Below are 22,739 nucleotides of genomic sequence, written 5' to 3'. Positions count from 1 at the left end.
TGTCTTAACGTTTCCACCAAATCGCCCTATGTTTCTTTAGTAACTATTTTTTTTGAGCATAGGGTACTTCATGACAGATTTCATTTCACTTTCCTGGGATAACTTTTCGAAATAATTGTTAGCTATTTCTCCTTTAATTTGAGTATCTTTCTAAATATAATACGGTAGTTCGTTTCTCTGGCTTCGATTAAGCTATTCCTTAATATCAGAAATAAGTTTTTGTGTCCACCAGCCCTTCGTAGACCTGTTTCATCTGCAATACCAGCAGTAGCACGACTCTGTTCATGCTTCGTTCTTTGTCGATCTCTCCGTCTGCTAACTAATATTGCCTCAGCAGCATTTTTTTTTTATTCGTTTTGTTTCCAGCTAGGACTTTAACTTTTTCCTGTTTCTATTGCATGAACATGCGGATCCTCTGGATATTTTGCGGTGTCAATACGTTATACGCAAAGCATGGGAAACTCGCTATATTATATTCCACAGTAAAGCACTTAGTATCCAACCTTTCAATAATCTCTGAACCGATCACCTGCCTTTTACTAGAAAGTCATCTCCGAAAGATAATTTTAGCCAAGTCCTCAGCAACACCTACTTTAGTAGCCCACTGAGCAGAAGAGACCAACTGAAATTGACAGTCCGGAATCTTACGGTAGATAAGAGCGGGTTGATGAGTTCCTCCATAATCTTCCCCACTATGTATAACAGCCGAATATGGTGAAATGATGGTAGCTCTCCTGGTTTCTTATCAGCTCTGAGTTTTTTTTTCCTTTTTGAGGTACACATTGCAAGGTTTTCGCACTCGCAACGCTGATATTTCGTAATTTCACCAGTAGTTGAGTTATCTTTTTGGAATGTCCCCGTGACCTATTGGGTAATGCGACCAGCAGTTCTCCATAACAGTATATATCGAAAGCAAACACTTTGGAAAAAGGTCACCCTAAAAAAACTGACCAAAACGTTTGCCATTATCCTCTAATGTATCTTTTCTTCTATTTCTATAGATCCATTCCCTTTACCTTTAAATCTTTCTCCTTCTTTTGTTCAAGATTAAAGTGATCCTTTTGGAATTGCTTAGATCTTCGCATGCACAACTAATTGACTGATTGATTAAGCTCATTCGTAGCTATTTCTTTTTTGAAAAAAAAAGAAGCTTCAAAAAGGTCATTGATTGGCTAATACTACATTTTAAAGTTGACCCATGCCTTCCCAACAGGTATATATGTTGGCGCATCAAAAAAGATGTTATCCAAGGAATAATGCCATGTGACAGTAATAAGTTCGGAATATTATATAGCGTTTGTTAGGAAGCAATTCACGTACAATATGGTTTTATTGATTAGAAGCAATTGAACGTGACCTTTTGCAGATTAATGATATATCTCCGTTATTCACTCTATCAAAAGTGAAAGGCAGCTCGCAATAAGGAAACTCTTCAACAATGAAACATTTTTTTATGGTGTATCTTTATGGAATATGGATGCATGAATATGAGTCAGATATATCTTTATTGATTCAATGCCAGGAAAAATAGATATAATAAACTTTAAATACATTTCGGTACTTGCTATCAAATTTTTTATTGAGAAATTGCAGTTAAAATCACAAAAGATTAAAAGATTGCTACTAAAATCAACAGGGAACTTACCTAAGATTAGAAAAACAAACAGCCTCTGTACCTCTTGGGTATTTGCTTTAAACAAGTCTTGTACTTGGCGGCAATCTTAACAGCTTTACTGATAAGCAACCTGATTGAAGTCAGTAGACAAAGAGATGCGTCTATCATTATCACTTAATGACACCGTCATCACCTTCTATTTAATGAAAGAGTTAACGACGTCTATTAACAACGGGCCAACATTCTTAAATCTCAAATACTATCACCGGAGATACGATGAATTCTACATCCTGTAGGAGGAATCTTCAGATGCCGCATCTGTAATATCTCGTCTTTGGATTGGGGAGGAGTTAGTGTTATAGGTCGGAACGTCCGAACAAATAGCATAAATTTTACACACCCAAAACAACTATCTGTATCTGTAATCGACTCCAGCCCACTGACGGTGAGAGTGCTCAGTTTGGGGGTGATAATGCCATAGTGCCTCATTGCAGAAGGTATTTATAGCCACTGGTAGATTAGATTATTCCGTCGTTTATTCCTGTTTTATTGTTATTATTAGCAAACAGGTAGCTATTTGGATTTAGAGGGATAAGAAAAACGGTTGATTAGTAGCAAGTATGTTTATGACTTTCAAGTGCAGAGTTTCTAATATGGAATGAATTCGGCGAATTAATTGATATAAATTTTATTGCCTGTTCTTTGTTCAAAATAATACAGGGCATGCAAATAAGTTCATAATACATAATTTTTCGGAATCGCGATTTTAACCATCGCCACGCAACGGTATTACATTACATATCTTATCTCAAGTAAGTTTTATTTCCTAATTAATTTAATCAAAATTTTTTCAAAGGAATCCTTGTGCAAAAATTTGGATACGACTTAATTTCAAAAAAATCCCAAAAATGGCAACTCAAAAGAACACAGGATCAAGAAGGATCTTTTTCGACTAGAAAGTTGTAATATACATACTTGAGGGTGGAGCTAAAACTTCGCAAATTTAGAACCTTTATTTATTTGTTCAAAGCCCATATCCCTAGTAAGCCTATTTTGTGACCCTCTTTAGATAGCCACGAGCATGCATGATTGAACCCAGGACCAAGATCTGATGCTCAAATTTTAACTGATAATGTTCAAAGTGGCAAATGCTTCGATATTCTGAAATTCCACCCTAGAAAAAGTGCATACGAGTCTAGCGGTAATTCGGGCTTGTGCTGTCCATTGTGTTCAGTGCAATAATGTCTCGGACTAAAGACTGTCGGTTATGCCTGAACAATCCGCAGTTGGGATACGGCAGGCCTTCAGGCGGTCGGTGCTCGAATGAAAAATGATTCGGCCATTCGGCCAGACATGTTTGTTTATGCTGTGAGCGAGAATTTTATGGGCATCTTCACCCCTGGTAAACATTTTTTATAAATACACACAAAAATATTTCAAATTTTCAACTCAAGGCCTTCTGGCGTAAGTGGCAGGCCAAACTGAACGTGGATGACGGCCTTAAGAATCTTAGATTTGTTGGTATTCATCTTCTATCTGACTCTGTTTACCTTTTTCTCGAAATAGAGAGCCTTTTGGCCAAAATCTCTAACTCAGTGAGAGAGCAAGTGGATATCATCACCGTAGTCAAAATGTTTGAGAAAATATAGCATCGCCCATTGAATCTCTCTACATCCTTTAGCAAAGCTGGCGTAGAGCACATCATCAATGGAAAGGAGAAATAATATCGCTCACAAGATACAATTCTGGCAGACTTCGCGTTGGACTTCAAATTCCTTAAAAATTTTATATTACTGCAGTAGATGGCATTCTGCACCGTCATTCGCCCCTCTGATAACAGCTATCAATTGTTGAATTGCGAAATCGACGAGAAGCTGATGAAGCGTGAATCTAAATTCCACACATTGCCCAATAACCGTCAGAATAGGGTTAACCTGCTCTGTATAGGAGAACCCAGAGCGAAAACCAACCTGGCATCAAAATGTGTAAGGCTTTACCCTGCTGGCTTGTTAGTAAAACTTCCGCGCTTGTCAGTTTTCCCAGGTTTCCTTTTTCTGCCTCTGCAGTCGCTTTTCCACTCGATAGAGCTCTTGATAGGTCTCTGCGCGTGCCCGCGTTCTTTGAGGGTGTAGCATTGTCCGGTATGTAGCATTCTTCCGTTCAGATACTTGCTCACATTCATCGCCGAACCAGTCGTTCCAACTTTTTTTGCGACTGGGACCAAGCATTTTTGTGGTCGTATTCGGTTGTTGTGAAGATCATTTGGCGCTGCTACATTTCCAGATCCTCTGTTAGCTGCGGTTATTGCTGCATCCATTTTTCTCCAGTAGGTGTTACGGGGATGCTCTGTTGTGGATAGCTTCAGTACTCACTTTCACCTGACTGTCAGAGGGGTTTCTAGCTAAAATTGCTTGGATTATGTGTACGGTGACTCTGCTGCTGATGCCGACCGTAAAAAATGGTTTAACGAGTCACAACGTGTTTGCATGTCGGCTTTTGATGAGCTACGCCCAGGTGTCCCCAAAACGGTTACCACGGAGGATAACGTGCAGCACCTCGTATTGAGGCACTGCCGATTGAAGATGCGCAAGATAGCTGAGACAGTAGCGATCTCAAAGGACCGCACGGGTCATACCCTACATGAAATTTTGTGCATGAGAAATCTGTCAGTGCAATGTGTGCCGCGTTTCCTCACTCCGGACAATAAGCGCAACCGTGAAACCACTTCAGAGCAGCGTTTGACGCGCTCAAACAGCAATCCGAAGGAGTTTCTGCGTCGTTTCATGACCGTCAACGAAACATGGGTCCACTGGTACACAAGAGGCCAAGGAACAGTGGAAACAATGGACTTTACCTGACGAATGTACTCAGTAGAAAGCGAAGACTGCCCTATCGGCAGGAAGAGTGATAATAATATTAATCGTTGGCGCAACAATCCAATTGGATGAGGGCCTTGAAGTGTGTTAGAGCACTCCATTCAAGACCGTAACGAAACACTGCAGGATTACTGTACCCTGTAGGAGACAATGTGGTCAGTATTGCGCTCGCTCGAAATTATTACCGTGATTTGACTCAGGTACTCATTCACAGCTGAGTGGACTGGAATCCGACGTAAAATCACGATACAAATCCCACTGCCACCAGTAAGATTTATATCGCGATCTTCCGTACGGTAGCCTAGTGCTCTAACCACTCAGCTATCTGGAAGACTGATGGCAACCGTTTTCTGGAATTCACAAGATCTGATCTGAATCGGCAACTTGTAGAAGGGCAAAAGAGTCACAGAACTTTACTAGGCCGAAATCTTTAGCCGATTCGACGCCACGTCCAAATTGATCGAAATGTATCTACGAAATGCTACCCCATCCATCGTATTTTCGAGATGTGACCTCGTGCGATTTCTCTTTGGTTCCAAACTTTAAAAGGTTACTCGCCGGACAGAAGTTTGAGTCGTATGGAGAGGTATTTACCGCCATGGAGTCCTATTTGCCAGACCTCTAGAAAACATATTTTTCAGACGGGTTAAAGAACTTGGAGCATCACTGGGTCAAGTGTATCGAACTAAAAGGAAACAATGTTGAAAAACAAATCGCCACTTTTCAAAAATTTTCGTTTTTCTTCTGTAGGCTAAGTACAGCCGACGAATCGCCTAACTACGGGCTATTTGGTTGTTAAAATTTCCAGGCATGATTTTGAGCAATTTCTTTTTAGGGATTGAGAAGTCCTAAGTCCGCATCCATCTAATGTCGGATCGGACCAAATGGAGAGCAACTTGCTCCCACTCTTTATGATCCACGGACTCCTCTTTTTGGGTTAACACCCAAAGTCCAAAAGTGAAAAGAGGGACGAAGGCGGCTACGGTTTCTTACCAGGGCAGATGCAAACCATCAGACGCTGCCTCATCTCTGCATTGGGAGCAGCGTGACCGAAGCGGCTCGCAGGTGTTGTACGCTCCCTTTTATAATTCGTAAAATACAACATTTGCCTCTGCCCTGGTAAGAAACCGTAGTCATCTTCGTCACTCTTTTCATTTTTGAACTTTGGCTCTTAACCCAAAAAGGGGAGTTCGTGGACCATAAAGAGTGGAAACAAGTTACTCTTTATTTGGTCCGGTCCGATATTAAATGCATGCGGAATTAGGACTCCTCAAACCCTAAAAAGAAATTGTCTAGCTCTGGCCAAGTTTTGGTTCGACCTATGGGCGGATTTACGCTGAATATAATTCATGAATATACCATTGTTGTATTTTAAGAATTATAAAAGGGAGCGTACAACACCTGCGAGCCGCTTCGGTCACGCTGCTCCCAGGGGAGAGTGGGGCAGCGTCTGAGGATTTTCCTCTGCCCTGATGAGAAACCGCAGTCGTCTTCGTCCCTCTTTTCATGATTTTGGTATATACCTAGGACAGGTTTCGGGTGTTCGCTCTTCTGCCTCGTAGAAGGTATCATTCTCCGACTGTGTAGCCCCCTCCGTCCGTCGTTGTGAAATCAGTCCAGTCCGAGGCTTCTTTCGTTGCTCCCTAACTTCGGTTTTCCATTTAGATTTGTCTGCCCTACCCAAATATCGACCTGGAGAACCAGTACCCGTCTTCACCCTTCTTCGTCTGCAGTTTTTCATTAATTAAATTATATTGTGTTAGCTTCAGTTTTATAGTTGTAATCTTAGATTAAGTATCTGAAATAACAAAAAACGTGTTGTTTCTTTTTCGTTGGTGTTGATATTTATTCATGTAAATGCCGATATTTCGGGAACCACTTGTTTCCTTGACGATTGACAACGAGGCATTATCTGTCTCATACATAAAAAGGGTGATATCATACAATGCAGCAATTATAGAAGTATCACGTTGCTGAGTACCATCTATAAGATATTCTCCTCTATCTTGCTAGGCCGGATAGCCCCATACGCCCAGAACATCATTGGCCCATACCAAAGAGGCTTCACTCCAGGCAAATCAGCAACAGATGAGATTTTCTCTGTGTGGCAAGCGATGGAAAAACTGTTGGAATATGGGCAACATTGCATCATCTATTCATCGGCTTTAAAGCCGCATATGATAGCATAGCCAGGGTAAAACTATACACGGCGATGAGAGAATTCGGTATCCCGACGAAACTGATAAGACTGACTAGGCTGACCCTGACCAATATGCGAGGCCAGATAAAATCAGCAGGATCACTCTCAAAACCATTCGACATCAACAACGGTGTACGACAAAGGGATGCGCTATCATGCGTCCTCTTTAACCTGGCCCTCGAGAAAGTGATCCGTGATGCTGAGGTAAATGCGGGGGGTACGATCCTCTTTAAGTCCAACCAACTACTGGCCTATGCTGAAGATATCGACATCATGAGAAGAACGGCCCGAGATTGCAACTTTGAGACTGTTGATAATTTCTCCTATCTAGGGCCGAAAATCACAACCGGTAACAGCTACGACGATGAAATCCGCGCACGGTTGTTGTCAGCCAACAGAGCCTATTTCAGCTTCCAAAAACTATTCCGCTAGAAACGTCTCACCATAGGGTCAAAGCTCTTACTAAACAAGACAATGATTTTGCCAGTTCTCATGTATTCCTCGGAGATTTGGGTTCTTGTGAACTGTTGGCCGCGTTTGAGGGAAGAATCCTCCAAATAATTTTTGGCCCCCTACATGAGGATGGACGATTCCGTAGCCCACATAACGACGAAATTTATGAGAGGTTGCGGATAAAATCCGGCTCAATAGGTTACGGTGGGCGGGTCACTTAATCCGTATGGATGAGGATAATTCTGCCGGAAAGTCTATAAGGACAATATCTATGGTAGAAAAAGAAGACGAGGCAGACCCTGCCTGAGATGGAGCGATGGCGTAGGTCAGGACGCTGAACAGTTTTTAGAGATATCGAATTGGTGGACTTCGGTTTAAAATCGGGGTGTTTGGAGTTCCTTATTAAGGCAGGCCTAGACCGGATACTGGTTGTTGGGCCGTTGATGATGATGATGATCTGCATGAAGGGAAGACAATATGCGCTCATGACGGTCAACATTTTTTTTTATTTTCTCTCATTTCATCTTGAGTTTTCAATCATTAACAAACTAAATTTCTCTCTTTTATCTTTCCAGGGTTCTGTTGTGATGCAGAAAACATACTACACACTATTCATTGTTGACTGAGAAATTTTGTTCCTGACCATTGAATCCTGATAGTATTAATCTTTTCATTAAACCTTCAATAAACTACACTTAGGACTACAAAATGCAAGAGAACAATATATCAACGCCTCCAGCCCCAAATGGTATCGACCAAGCACAATTTGAGGCCGATAAACGTGCCGTTTACAAGTAAGTTAATGCAAATGCCACGAAAATTTACATATTATAACCCTTTATGATCTTTCACACGAATCAAATATAAACCTTTCATGCTTCCATGCGAGTGGGTGGTATATTGTGCTACCAACGGAAGCCTCTACGTCTTTACGACGTCCTATTTCACGCATCTATTATATCATATAATGCACTGCATTTTTATAAGATATGAAACGATGCAATAACGTATGCTATTGAAAACAAAGCAGAAACGAATTATACGTGAATGTTGTCTATATGAAAGATATCCTCGTTTTCCCAATGCATCCTCAGAGTTCAGTGGCTTGTAATCTTTTCATTCATCGTTCGGGACTCCTGCTACGGAATAAATATAAACAAACTCTTTTATTTTGAGATATTCGGAGCAGCAAATTCACATTGGATGGAAATTTAAACACAAATAATTTGGCTTCCTGTAACAAGCGTGTAAACAATCGAATTGCTCCAATCGTATCCAAAAGCAAAGCAAGTGGATTTCAAAATTTATTATTCTCAATCCATCCATCATGTACCCCTGCCTAACTCAAACGCCGTAGCCACAAGAGCTTCCCGACGCCAATTCTTCCGTTTTTCATAATAACAAATATTCTCATATGGAGCCATTGGATAAATTTATTAAAATGTGATAGGAATATTCTTCTTAATGCGTTATTTCCATATAGAGTCAAGTATTTTAATTATCATTTCCTGTTTTAGACATCCTTTGTTCTCGCTATTGGCGCTATTGTTGGAGAAGTGCGAACAGGCAACGCAAGGCTATGTGCCTTCATCGTCGTCAAATTCATCCACATCCAGTCCGAATGGAACTAATAATGGTAATGGAGATGGGGATAGTTTTTCTAGAGACATTCAAGTAAGTCATCTCCATATATTTGTATGATTTATCTAAAGGCTGCGGTTCAAAAGCGATAATTTACCAACTTATTTCCATAATTATAGGCCTTTGTACAGTTATTAGAAAAAGAAAAGCGTCCCTTGTTAACAAATAATGCTGAATTAGATGGATTGGTAAGATTAATATTGTTAATATTGCTGACTGTGTTGGTCTCATTTTCCTATCTTCCTTGGGTTTCAGATGATTAAAGCATTGCAGGTTCTACGAATTCATTTATTAGAATTAGAAAAGGTAAGATATTTTTGTTTTTTCATGTTAATTATGTATTGTCGTAAAATTATTTCGATTGATTGTGGTCAATCCGTCTTTTAAGGAGACCGTGGGATTAAGTCTCCATGACAGGTGCTCACGTAAAACCCCTAGGAGTGACTGTTAGCGCAACTGAAGTCGAGGAGACAATAAAACAAATGAAATCGGAGAAAGCCACAGGACCTGACGACATCGCATCTGAGCGAAGAGCTGGGACCCAACACTGTGGCTCAGTGAATTCTTTAATCGGGTTATTCAAGAAGGAAGAATACCATCTGGCTGGCAAGAAAGTACCATAGTTCCAATATGGAAAAAGAAAGGTAGTCCAGCAGAATTATCGTCCGATCCTGTTACTTTCCCATACCATGAAGATTTTTCAACGCATTTTTGACAACCGTATTCGCGAAATCGTTGAAATAACCGTGAATAAAGCTGGATTTGTCAAAAACTGCGGAACTACTGGCGCAATGCTGACCACATTGCCTCCTAGTGTACCGCTACGGTCTTGAATGAAGTGCTCTAACACACTTCAAGGCCCTAATCCAACATGGATTGTTGCGCCAACGATTATTATTATTACTGACGAAATATACGCTGCAAGGTTACTCATGGAGAAACCCCGTGAGAAGAATCGCCCTTTTTACATTGCATTTCTGGACCTAGAGAAAGCATTTGGCCGGGCCCACACGAACTCATCTGATATGCTTTACAACAACACTTAGTGCCAGAAGAACTCATGCGCTGGGTTCAATTGCTTTACCACGATCCGAAAAGGAAAGTTCAAAGTATGGCGGTTGTATCAAAACCGCTTCGTGTCTCTCTTGGCCTTCATCAAGGAAGCGCCTTCTCACCACTCCTCTTTGTTCTTGTTATGGACACCGTCACACGAGATATCCAACGTCCTGTGCCCTACACACTGCTTTATGCAGATGATGTTTTCCTAGCATTTGACAGCAAAAATGATTTCGAGCAACTTTTTCAAAAATGGAATGATCGCCTCATGCAACACGGTCTCAGATTGAATCTAAACAAAACTGAATTTTTGAGGATTTCCATGAAACAGGCACAGCCAGCGGCAGTGATCTGCCCAGAACTGAGCGATTTAAATACCTCGGGTCAACGCTATCAGCCCATGGAGAACTGCGTTATGAAATTGGTTTACGCATTAACGCAACCTGGATGAAGTAGCGTTCCACAACTGGTGTCCTTTGTGATCGACGTATCAACGAACGTGTCAAATCGAAAAATTACCGCAATGTCGTCCGTCCACTCGCTCTCTATGGTTCTGAGTGTCAGCCGATTATAAAAGTCAATGAACGGCGTCTTGCGATAATGGAGACGAAGATGTTGCGTTGAACTAGTGGTGTGACACGTTTTGATCACATCTGAAATGAGAATATCCGCGATTGTTATAGGGTTGCATCGATCGTGTAAAAATTGCGAGAGAGGCGTCTTCAATGGTATGGTCACGCAATTCGTACTAACGAGAATTCACTTGCCAAGATTGATCTGAACATCGAAGTCGATGGTAAACGACCAAAAGGCAGGCCGAAACAACGGTGGCTTGATACGCTAGATGGAGATTTAAAAGCCTCGAGATTGCACCCAGATCAGGCATTCGATAGAACCAAATGTCGAAACCGATCACGACAAGCCGACCCCGCTTGTGAACGGGACAAAGGCTGAAGAAAAAGAAGAAGTTCTAGATACGAAATATCAGTTGGCCAAGCAAATCTTGGATGGCATGTCACAGGTATCTAATTGGGTTTTAAGTCTGGATATTTTCCAAGGCCAAGCATAATAACGCTACTGAAAACCTATGGATCACGAACTTCCTAAATTCTAAGATTCTTTAGATAAATCCGAATGAGAGATTCTGAAATCAAAATATTTGCGAGTAAGTTTAACCGAAGAAGGCTACACACAGGAGGTGAAACTGCCTAGGTAAGCCTTGAAGTTTTGCGGGACAAAAAATACAGTGTCCTGTGGGCGGGGATTTTCAGTCGGGATCGCAGTTACGTTTCGCGCCATCATCATTGGTACTGGTTCCCATTTGTATGGTAGGATAAGTGCATCTGGCCACGTGTGATATAGAAATTTTCCAGCTGGATGCCAAAAACCAATCGTAGAAGGCGGTGATCCGAATAATATTGCAACGACTTTTTATCAACTTCCTATTGTATTTATGTATGTAGGTATTGGTTGTTTATAGCTGATTGCTTAGTTATATGAATTTTCACCCACAGAAGTGCTATAGAAACACAATACACAATACATTAACATTTGCGCAGAAAGCACTGCGATCTTTATTCATTTTTTGTCCTGCTTTTTTTGACAAGTTTCACCTTCTGTGTGTAGTCTTCTTGGTTTAACTATTTTTGACTGCTCGTTGTGTGCTGCATATTTCAATTGATTACAAGAGAGCTTGAGGATAATATAAATGGAATTTGAAAATTTGCCAGGTACAGGCAAACAATAGTTCAGGAGTCCCCGTCGGTTGTGACGAAAATATTTATTAAAGAAGAATGCATATACCGTCCCACCGAGAGGGAGGTGAGGAAAGGCTGGTCTCTCCAGGCATGGAGCACTCTCACGATTTAGTTCTCTCACAATAAATGTTTTTCTCGCTATCACAACATCGTCTCAATAGGACTCACCTCTGGAAACTGCGCAGGTTACAGCATACAATTGATGTTATTATCGAGAAAGACGACCTTAGCTAATTTCTTGGTCGGGATCAACGATAGTTCTCCACTACATATGCATACGGAAAACGGTCCATTTTGCTGTGGATGAGGTAAATCGAACCTCAATCATTACGACTTTTACTAGCCGAGATCATAAACAAGGCACTCCCTCCTTTGACCTGTTCCGATCAGTAAACGCCCGGTAGTTGGCCGCTTTTGAGATTCCGTCAGAAGGACTTTAGCGTGCTGAGACAGGCGCCAGGCGGTCCCCTCACCAAACACAAGCTGCAATATGAAAACAATTAGCCTCGCAAATTGGCGAAATGCTTGCAACTAGGTAATTTTCACTGTCGCTGCTGCGTCATCCACAGCTCAAAATTATTTGCGATTTCCGTCAGTGAGCACGACACCAAACAACATTCAATTTCTCCCTAATTTCAGTCCGCACTTATTTTACTGGTTGAGATCATGGCTAGAAACACCTCATGGCAAATCGAGCATAAATTAAAACAAAAAAAAAAAACGTTTTTCTCTTCGTTCGCACGATTCCTCACGCTAATCACGAAAGACGATGTGAAGACATTCCGTCTCTTCAACAAAAATTATACTCGAGAAACGACGAAATATAAACGTCGAAAACGTAAGATAAGTGTATCAGATCTGGATTTCTTCCTCGAGTGACAATCCCACGTACATCATCTCACCACTTCCGAAAATACTTCTCTCCCTCCCACTTGAGACTCCGCCGCCATCCTGCGCGACAAAGCGGAGCAGGGCAGCTACAACGAGAAACGCAATCATTCCAGGAAAGTATGTAGTTGAGGAAGAATTTCGTCAATATGACCCATGAGTATTCCCACTATGGTCCTAAGCTTTTTCTTGGTGGGGTTGGAACAATCATGCGAGCACTTTGGTTTGTAACTCCCCATGAACACCTTGGTTTCTGATAAGTTCTCTCAACCGTTCTTCATTTCTTAGTGTCATTGTCATGAACCCCTTCCTGCTCCTTTACCAGCCAGCTGGCCTAATATAATTTGGAACCCAGAATATTTAAACCTTATTGTGTGAGCCAAAATATTCAATTTATTAAGGCCTTCCCATGCCAGATTAAAATTCAACAGGTTGGACATGAATGCTTTAATGCAAACAGGAAGGAGGAGTGCGATAACTCGGCAGAGACTGCAGAAGTAACATGGAAAAGTTTCGCAGGGCGACCGCTAAGGCTTGCGCCCTCTTTCTGCTTGAGCGCCTGGATGGCAAAGGCAATTTCGTTTCTGTTTAGAGGATCAGTCCATAATAGCTTGTTACGATGGCTCGCCATATCATGATGGAACTTTAACGGATATTATACGGTTTAAAGTCATGGTGAAGTCCGTGTCCTACCTCTTCAGTTGCTCATCAACCTGAATTAGAAGAATACGTTTCTCAAAGGTGCATTGAGAGGCTTACCATCACTTATAAACTCTTTCGTAATACGATATACCGTGGCAGAACCTTTCTGCTTCCCTGACCAATACAATGGTTGAATCATTTTTCCTGTGCTTCACTTTTCGTATTTTTTGCGAAACCGGAGCTCCACCTGACACATTCATAACCATCAACAGAGCTCTCAGTTCCTTACGTTCATCGATCCGCCTGCACTTGTTCACAGTCACCCAGCTTTTGTACTTGGCCGGCAACTTCATTCACATTGGAAATATAGGCACTTTTGATAGAGATCCAGTGGTCATCAATATTCTCTAGAGGGTTGTTTAGAGCTGGTGTCATTTGATAGAAAGATACCAATCGAAAAAATAAGGAATATGCAAGAAGACTCAAACAAAATACTTCAAAATTGAACGTTTCATAAGCAACCATTATTATCCTTTTTTGGGTATTTTATGTAGTTTCTAAATTGCATACATATTAATTAGAATCTCATATTTTTTGATATTGTTTCATTTATAGGTGCAAGAATTATGCAGAGACTTTTGTACACGCTATATTGCTTGCCTTCGAAATAAGATGCAATCTGAAAACTTACTTAGGTCTGATTATCCTCTTGAAAATAATAATAATCTATCAAATTCCAACAGTCCAATTAATAGCCCCGAACAAGTAAGTTGGAGAATTAATAAATGATTGTTCTGCTTCCGACATGTATATTTTAAATGTTTATTATTCTAGGAGCAAGTAACGAGTCAATCTAGTAATTTTTATACCAATAATGATTATATGCCTAGCACAGAAACCAGTGAATTCAGTAGTATGCCAGGTAAAACAAGCTATCCTCAAATAATCTAAGGAAATTTAATTAATTCTTAATTTTCCAATATCCCAGCAGCCTATAATCTATCATCAACAAACCACATAACCGACAATAGTTTTAATAATAATTCCAATGAATTAAGTTCCAATGGAAATACAATTCCTATGGCCAGTCTTCCTGTACAACATACGCAAAGCAATATTGCGTTGCCGCATCAACAATCGCCATCGGTCACGCCTGCGGCCGTCAATCCCATAAATGCTTCTCAAATACTGGGATCAACTCCTCTTAGCCAAATCGGATGTCCGCCATTGTCCTTAGATCAATTTTCAGGTAAATGATCAAAATTGTCATTCTTTTTCGTATTTATAGATGTTAATTTTATTTTGTGAATTCAGGACAACTATCACCATGTGGAAGTTCTGACGAAGTGGACTCCGAATTAGACTCCAATAATGATGACTTGAGTTCGAACCTATCAACTAATTCGGGATCGAAACGACAGAAACGAGGAATATTGCCAAAACAAGCGACAAGTGTGATGCGAGCGTGGCTGTTTCAGCATTTAGTGGTGAGTTGAATTTGGTATCATTTTTGTCATGATAAGTCTCCTTTTATCTCATCCAAAACCTTAAAGCATAGAATTTTGCACTCATTTAAATAGCATAAACCATATGAATCTTTTACGGGCACAAAAAAATATTGAAATCAAAATTTTAAGTGGAAAGAAAAAAAAACGACATTCTTTTTTTTACTACAATTTTCTTTAAACAGATACCATATTTCGGGAATTAGTTATTCCCTTCCCCCGTGAAACTACACGTTTTTGGAAAAAATAATTGCATTCAACATAACAACCCACCCGCATTTCGCAGTTAAAAACTGATGAAATTAGCTTTGATTTTGAACAATTACGTTCTCATCTGAAGCATTATCCTTTTCGTTGGAACAACCATATTGCTTGTAGCTTCCTAGCTTCATTCTTGTGAGGTATCATTGAGGATAAAATTTTAAAATAAATAAAAATAACTTCTGAAATCAAGCAGCATTACGCACTGTTATTTCGAAACAAATACTGTATATAGAATGCCTGTACCGTTAAGGGCAATCCTGAGCTCGGTAGTTGAAATGGGCTTTTTCAGCGAAAATTTCTGTCTATTAAGAATTAACGTGGAAAATGGGCCCACCTTATTAAAATCGATTCAATGTCTGTCTGCCAGTCTATCACACGAGAATTACTCCGAAAGAGCTGAGACTATCGTCACGAAATTTGATGAGAATGTGTGGTCTGTGAACCACTACACATGCAACGAATAGAATCATTTTGTATTGAGTTTAAGGGAGGCTCCACATATATGTGAAAAGGAGGAACAATTTTTTTTTTTCACAGAATATGGTTATATAGGTTCAAATAAAAAGGCCCGATTTCCGAAAATGATCTTTTTTGATATTGGGTGAAATACAGAGAAGTAGTGATTCAAAATTTATGCTTCAGTGTCTCGTTCTCAGAAACTATCCAACCGAAAATTTTGGAAAAAATCACAGTGATGAATCTGTACAAAATCTATTCCTCAAAATACATTCCATTACGATATCTGCTGAAATAAAGTTAATAATAGCATAATCCTATAGTTTGGAAGTTTGCCCGGAAACATCTCTTAAGTTCATTCTAGAAGAACAAAATTTGGCACCAGTATAAGTGATAATATTAAATATAATTCTGGAAAGTTTGTAGACAATCCAATTAACAAAATTATAAGGGTCAAAGTTTTGTATTTCACATGAATATATTGCACTCTGAGACGTTTATGACGTCATTATATAAAGTAAACTAATATGAAAGGCTTAGTTGGAATTTGGAGACAGATCAAGGAATATTTTGAAGTTCTAGCTGTGTAACAAATATATGGAAAAACGCAGGATGAACATAAAACCTTCATACCCGAAGGGTGCAGCTTTCGAAATTCGGTCTTCTTTTTTCATTGAAATCATGTCAACCTTTCAGCTTTGATCACATTCGGAAGGGGGGTCGGCTCGTCTCGAGCGCTTTCGCCATTCTGCTCCGTTAAAGGGCTGCTCGAGGCAGAGTTCGTTATGCGTTAAAATTTTACTGCAGGACGGGGGTCCGGCTTTGAATTCAAAGGCCTATCACCAAGAGAGAGGTAGAATTTAGCATAGTGCAGTAACTGCAACTTTATTTTATTTCTCCCTTTTTCTGATCTAAGCATTTTATTTTTGTTTTAATGGGGATAGTACAAAGTAGGTTGTAGGCTTACTATTCGCCTCAGGCTAGTATATCACTCGCTGGAAGAATTTGCTAGTAGCAGATATCGAATCACATCGTCCAAATTGAAATCAATAACCTAGGAATTGCGTTTTGGGGGAGAAAGGGTCACCTTCAAAAATGCATTTGTGGCTGGTACGATTCTCTAATGAGTACCAAAAATTCAAAACAAATCGTCAAATGTGAAAAGCGAAAAGATCAAATTTCGGTCAAGAAAGATATCAGACGTAGTTTGCGTTAGTGGCAATATTATTCAGGCCGGTGCGACAACTCACTCAAAGTCACCCTCCTCTGGATTCCCGATCATAAGAAATCATAGCGGACAGGATTCCGCTTTAGGTTTCCCAGACTGCCAACACTAGACAAACAATTGTCTGGCCACCAAAGAGTCCTCTGTTTATAGGATGGGGGAGCTGCTATCCTTCATGGGTATCACGAACAGGTTCTGAAGTTTGAAACCAACTAGATGCTGCTCCCCTTGTTCTTTCAACCGGAGTCACGATCTTTGGAGTTGGTGTGAGAGGAAGAACCTATGTTTTTTCAGAATCCCTTCAAATAGGAAATTCGCCTTTATAATACCAGCAAGTCAAAGGGTAGTATAGGTCCAAGGCGAAACGGGGATTAGTATCCACGATGGAGCATAAAACCTATGAAACGCCTGCTGAACCGACATCAACAGCTCTACTACCAAACCCTATCTCCACCTCCACGTGGTAACCGCTGAGAGCTCTTTCTTAACGAAAAGCTGCAGACGGAAAAGAATGGAAGCCAGTCTCCCGTGCCTAAAAACGGGACAAATTGTATCAACTGGTCCTCCAGGTTGGGGGTTGGGTAGGGTTGACAACCCTACACGGAAAACTAACGTTACGAAGCCACAAAAATAGCCTCGGACTAGATGGATTTTACAACGACAAACCCGGCAACGAAAAAAGAATAACGATTTGCGCATTTTCTCCTGGAACGTGCGCTCCCTGTACAGAGATAGAGCTGCCAAGCAGCAAGTCGATACCCTGTCCCAATATAGGGCTGATGTAACAGCATTGCAGGAGATACGTTGGACAGGGACCGGTTTCCTGGAGAAGAGTTGCTACACCATTTATTATAGCGGCCATCCAGTAAACCATGTGCTCGGAGTAGGTTTCTTAGTCAGCCAAAAAATGAAATCTGTTGTTATCGGCTTTGGAAACATAGGCGAATGGCTATGCACCCTGTGCATGCGAGGCAAATTTAGAAACATAAGCCTCATTAACGTTCACACCCCTACAGAGGCGGAGAAGGGTAAGTTCTACGGGGCAGTAGAACGAACCCTCGAAGCCTGTCCCAGATATGATATCAAAATTATACTTGGGAATTTTAACAGTCAAATAGGGGCGGAGCCCGTATTCAGGCGATACGTTGGCTCCCATAGGTTACATCAAAATACAAATGATAACGGACTGCGGATTATGCAATTAGCAGGGTCACACGAAATGGTTGTTGGGAGTACCTGGTTTGCGTGGAAAGCGGTCCACAAACATACGTGTGCCTCTCCAGACGGGACCACTTTCCACCAAATTGACCACTTGCTGATAGAACGCCGCCACCTCTCAGCCTTGATGAATGTCAGAACATATAGGGGGGGCAATGTAGACTCGGATCACTATTTCGTTGGCATGGTGCTCCGAGCTCGAATAGCAACACGACCCAGAATCCCCTCTGACAATCAGGTGAGAGTTAACACTGAAACCATCCACAACACCTATAAGAGAGAAATGGATCCCGCAATAGCTGCAGTCAACAGTCCTGGAGATAAAGCATCAACAAATGATATTCGCAAATCACCTGAAGAACGTTATCATAAATACTGCCACAAACATACTTGGCCCCACCCGCAAAAAGAGTCGGAACGACTGGTTTGACGATGAATATAAGCTAGCAACGGAACGAAAGAATGCTACATACTGAGTAATGTTGCATTCTCAAAGAACGCCGGCATGCGCAGAAACTTATCACGAACTCCATCGAGCGGAGAAACGGCTTCACAGATGAAAAAAGAAAGCCTGGGAGAACCAGCAAGTGTGTGAACTCGAAAAGTACAGGGAGCAACCGCAACAAGCGCGAAAGTTTTACTAACAAGTCAGCAGGATGAGGCCTTATATACCTCGATGCTCATGCTGCCGAGACAAAGAGGGAAATCTGATTTCCGACAGAATGGGCATATTGGAGCGATGGGTTGAGTACTTTAATGAACTACTGAACAACCAGAACATCGGCGAGTTGGAGGTCCCGCCAATTGAAGACGACGGACAAATACTGCCACCACCAAGTACAGGAGAAACAGTCCATGCAATTCATCGGCTTAAAAATCATAAGTCGCCAGGAGCCGATGGAATTACAGCCGAATTTGTTAAATATGGAGGCGACCAATTACACCAAGTGGTTCATCAACTTGTGCTCAAGGTATGGGACAGCGAATCAATGCCTGACGATTGGCAAAGATGCATTATCTGTGTCATACATAAAAATAGATATCACACAGTGCAGCAATTATAGAGGTATCACGTTGCTGAGTACCATCTATAAGATATTCTCCGCTATCTTGCTAGCCCGGATAGTCCCATACGCCCAGAACATCATTGGTCCGTACCAAAGAGGCTTCACTCCAGGCAAATCAGCAACAGATCAGATTTTCTTTCTACGGCAAGCGATGGAAAAACTGTTGGAATATGGACATTAGTTACACCATCTCTTCATCGACTTTAAAGCCGCCTATGATAGCATAGCCAAGGTAAAACTGTACACGGCCATGAGAGAATTCGGTATTCTAACGAAATTGATAAGACTGCCTAGTGTGACCCTGACCAATGTGCGAGACCGGATAAAAGCAGCAGGATCACTCTCAAGACCATTCGATATCAACAACGGTCTAAGACAAGGGGATGCCCTAACATGTGTCCTCTTTAACCTGGCCCTCGAGAAAGTTATCCGTGATCTTGAAGTAAATGCGAGGGATACGATCCTTTTTAATTCCACCCAACTACTGGTCTATGCTGACGATATTGACATCATGGGAAGAACCGAGACCGAGACGTACAAACTGCCTTCATCCAGATCGACCAGGCGACAATTGGTGCGAGATCTTGGGCTGCACATCAATGAAAGCAAGACAAAATATTTGGTGGCAACGCCGGCACCGAAAACCAACCAACCAATAACATCAAATCGCACTGGTCGAACGGAAAGAATAAAGATATCACAATCGATAACAGCTACGATGATGAAATCCGCGCACGATTGTTGGCAGCCAACAGAGTCTATTTCAGCTTCCAAAAACTGTTCCGCTCGAAACGTCTCACAATAGGGGCAAAGTTCTTACTGTACAAGACAATGATCTTGCCAGTCCTCATGTATTCCTCGGAGACTTGGGTTCTTAGCTAGAAAAATTGCGAACCCTTGGCCGCGTTCCAGAGAAGATCCTCCGAAGAATTTTCGACCCCCTACATGAGGATGGACGATTTCGTTGCTTACATAACGACGAAATTTATGAGCGATACCATGACCGTCAGGTTGTGAATAAAACCCGGCTCAATAGGTTACGGTGGGCGGATCACTGAATCCGTATGGATGAGGATGTTCCAGCCCGGAAAGTCTATAAGGGCAATATCTTTGGTAGAAAAAGAAGACGAGATAGACCCTGTCTGGATGGAACGATGGCGTAGGTCAAGACGGCAAACAGCTTTTAGGAATGTCGACCTCGGCGCAAAACCGGGATGTGTGGAGTTCCTTATTAAGGCAGGCCTAGACCGGATACCGATTGTTGCGCCGTTTATCATCATCGTCATGTTGCGCCGTTGATGATATACGGTACCATCTTGAGTGTGCGCTGCTCATATACATGATCTACAGTAGAAACGATCTAATTGAGGCACTTCGTGTAGAATGCGAGGAAATCACACAATAGTAGCACAAAAAATTCTTAGTTCTATTTACCAACTCGCGAAACGCAAGTCTTTATATCTAACAATGTCTTTCATATATTTCCAGCACCCTTACCCAACGGAAGATGAAAAACGCGCAATAGCTGCACAAACAAATTTAACACTTCTACAAGTAAGTACTCAACCTCTTTGTAGCAGCTTGAAAGACTCTAATTACCTAAAAATCCATTTTTCTCTACAGGTCAATAACTGGTTCATAAATGCACGTCGAAGGATACTCCAACCAATGCTTGAACACGCTAGTGACAACGGATCCAATCAACAAGGTAAGCATTAGCAATTCAAATAAATTATCTGTTGCAAACCAATTTCACCGAGCAACATCTAATTTCAACTAACTAGAAATTTCTATATGAAATCAAGCTCGCAAGAAAACACCGCCCAATAGTAGCCCATCAAAACGTTTTTGGCCGGAAAATCTTTCAACACAAAATATCAATCCGGCCATGATTGATCCCAATATTGAAAATATGAGTGGAAATATAAATCGTGCAGAAATCGAAAGATTACCATCACAAAAATTGGATGAGAACTTCTATAGTTCGGAAGATAGTAATGACAGTTTAGTAATCGATCAGGAGTGTTGAATGATCGCAAAAGATTAAAAGATAAGCGTTGTCCTGTAATTTAAATAAGATATGAAAATGGTGCAATAAATAACTATTGAATAAATATAGTTTTAAAAGGAAGAAGCAGTCAGTGGAGCTTTTGAGTTTGGAAAAGATTCTTGGGGAAACATATTTACTTGGCGAATACCGGACCTGGTTAATCCTGGCAATTTAAGGGCGCCATTTATATTGTATCTACAATTTTATATTATTGTTTTGTGGCCAATGTCAGCCTTGTTGCCATTTCTTTTTTTCTAAAACATTGTCAGCTGCATATTGTTTTTTTCAGCAGTTTTTCAAGGATTATGAGGATGATTTTTATGATTTTTTTATGATTTTTATGATTTAATCATGATTTTTATTCGCGATTTTTTATGAAATCAATGATTCAAATTACTTAAAAAATCTGGAAAATGGATCACTTTGTAAATATGTTTTCCAAGAGAATATATCCCAAAGCTAAGATTCACAATATATTACATATACGAGTACCCAAGAGATTTTATCTTGTGCGTGTTATGAACTTTCTCGCAATAAAGTATTTTTCGAAAGTGTACAGTGGCGGTAAAAATGATAAGACACCCCATGTTTTTCAAGAAATCTTAAAAAAAAATAAAACAATTTCAAGAAGCTGTGTATGCATCTTAGATAACTAGACGTAATTGCATTCGCCTGAGTAATTACCTGGGGTTTCCCCGTATAAAAAATCCAGTAATTAAAAAAAGTCGGATTTCAGGTAGGTAAAAAAGATAAGACACCTTATATTGGTTTGGGGAAAAAGCAATGTCGTATTTGTGATCGAATTTTAACGCTTTATTTAACATACTTAGAATTATCCGGTTTAAGTCAAATATGCGCGCGTTTTGTTCGCAAACTTGTTGCCATTTAGAAGACCATTATCCATTATCCCCCTCTTATAAACCCCAAAACCCCCCCCCCCCTCCCCCCTTTTTTACAAAAAACTAAGACAGCCAGTTTTCATAAGCCTCTTTTGAGGCGAACTTAGTAGCACCAAAAGCGTTTTGCATGGACCGGAAGAGATGGTAATCACTTGGTGCCAGGTCCGGACTATACGGTGGGTGCGATAGGACATCCCATCCGAGCTCCCGTAGCTTCTGGCGGGTCATCAAACATGTGCGAGGCCGAGTGTTGTCCTGGTCGAACAGAATACCATTCCTATTGACCAATCCTGGCCGCTTCTGGTCAATCGCCTGCTTCAAACGGTCGACTTGCTCACAGTAGAGGACCGAATTGAGGGTCTGACTATAGTGAAGCAGCTCATAGTGGATGACTCCCCTCCAATCCCACCAAACACACAGCAAAACCTTCCTGGCCGTCAATCCGGACTTGGCGATGGTTTGGACCGGCTCGCCGCACTTCAACCACGATCTTTTTCGCTTGAGATTTTCATACGTTATTCACTTTTCATCACCAGTCATCATCCGCTTCAAATATGGGTCGAATTCGTTCCGTTTCAGCAGGGTATCGCAAGCGTTAATTCGGTCCAAGAGATTTTTTTCCGTCAACTCGTGTAGCATCCAAACATCCAGCTTTTTTTTGGAATCCAATTTTCTGCCAATGGTTCCAAACGGTTTTATGCTCATATACCGGTCTACTTGGATGATTTCGATGATTTTATCGGTTTCTACGACGATTAACCTACTAATCGATCGAACTAACGCTGTGCTGTGCGAATTGTTACAATACGGACCCATAAACTTCACAAATTTTTTTCGGCCGCCTTCGTTGCATTTTTCCTCTCAGGTAGTAAAAATGTAAAATATGACGAATTTCTTGCTTGGTGGACTCCATCTTTGACGCGCTAT

At 41.0% G+C, this 22,739-nt stretch overlaps 1 protein-coding gene across 4 annotated transcripts in view; it reads left to right on the top strand.

Annotated features, from left to right (window-relative positions):
* Window positions 1-21,799, top strand: part of LOC119650051 (homeobox protein Meis3-like) — a 101,597-nt gene extending 79,798 nt beyond the window's left edge. For 2 of the 4 annotated variants that reach the window (XM_038052536.1, XM_038052537.1), the window contains exons 3-13: window positions 7,720-7,938; window positions 8,662-8,818; window positions 8,905-8,973; window positions 9,041-9,091; window positions 13,744-13,893; window positions 13,963-14,050; window positions 14,117-14,377; window positions 14,443-14,615; window positions 20,352-20,417; window positions 20,487-20,571; window positions 20,669-21,799. In XM_038052536.1, the coding sequence (XP_037908464.1) occupies window positions 7,853-7,938; window positions 8,662-8,818; window positions 8,905-8,973; window positions 9,041-9,091; window positions 13,744-13,893; window positions 13,963-14,050; window positions 14,117-14,377; window positions 14,443-14,615; window positions 20,352-20,417; window positions 20,487-20,571; window positions 20,669-20,892 (1,410 nt within the window). In that variant the 5' untranslated portion in view covers window positions 7,720-7,852 and the 3' untranslated portion in view covers window positions 20,893-21,799. Of the gene's footprint in view, window positions 1-7,719; window positions 7,939-8,661; window positions 8,819-8,904; window positions 8,974-9,040; window positions 9,092-13,743; window positions 13,894-13,962; window positions 14,051-14,116; window positions 14,378-14,442; window positions 14,616-20,351; window positions 20,418-20,486; window positions 20,572-20,647 lie in introns of all 4 variants that reach the window. The other 2 variants (XM_038052538.1, XM_038052539.1) reach the window with 2 other exon arrangements.
* The last annotated feature ends 940 nt before the right edge of the window (window positions 21,800-22,739 follow it).

The sequence above is a fragment of the Hermetia illucens genome, chromosome 2 (assembly GCF_905115235.1).
Source record: "Hermetia illucens chromosome 2, iHerIll2.2.curated.20191125, whole genome shotgun sequence".
Classification (NCBI taxonomy): Eukaryota; Metazoa; Arthropoda; class Insecta; order Diptera; family Stratiomyidae; genus Hermetia; species Hermetia illucens.
Note: the sequence above shows the minus strand (reverse complement) of the source record. Positions and strands in the feature narration are given on the sequence as shown.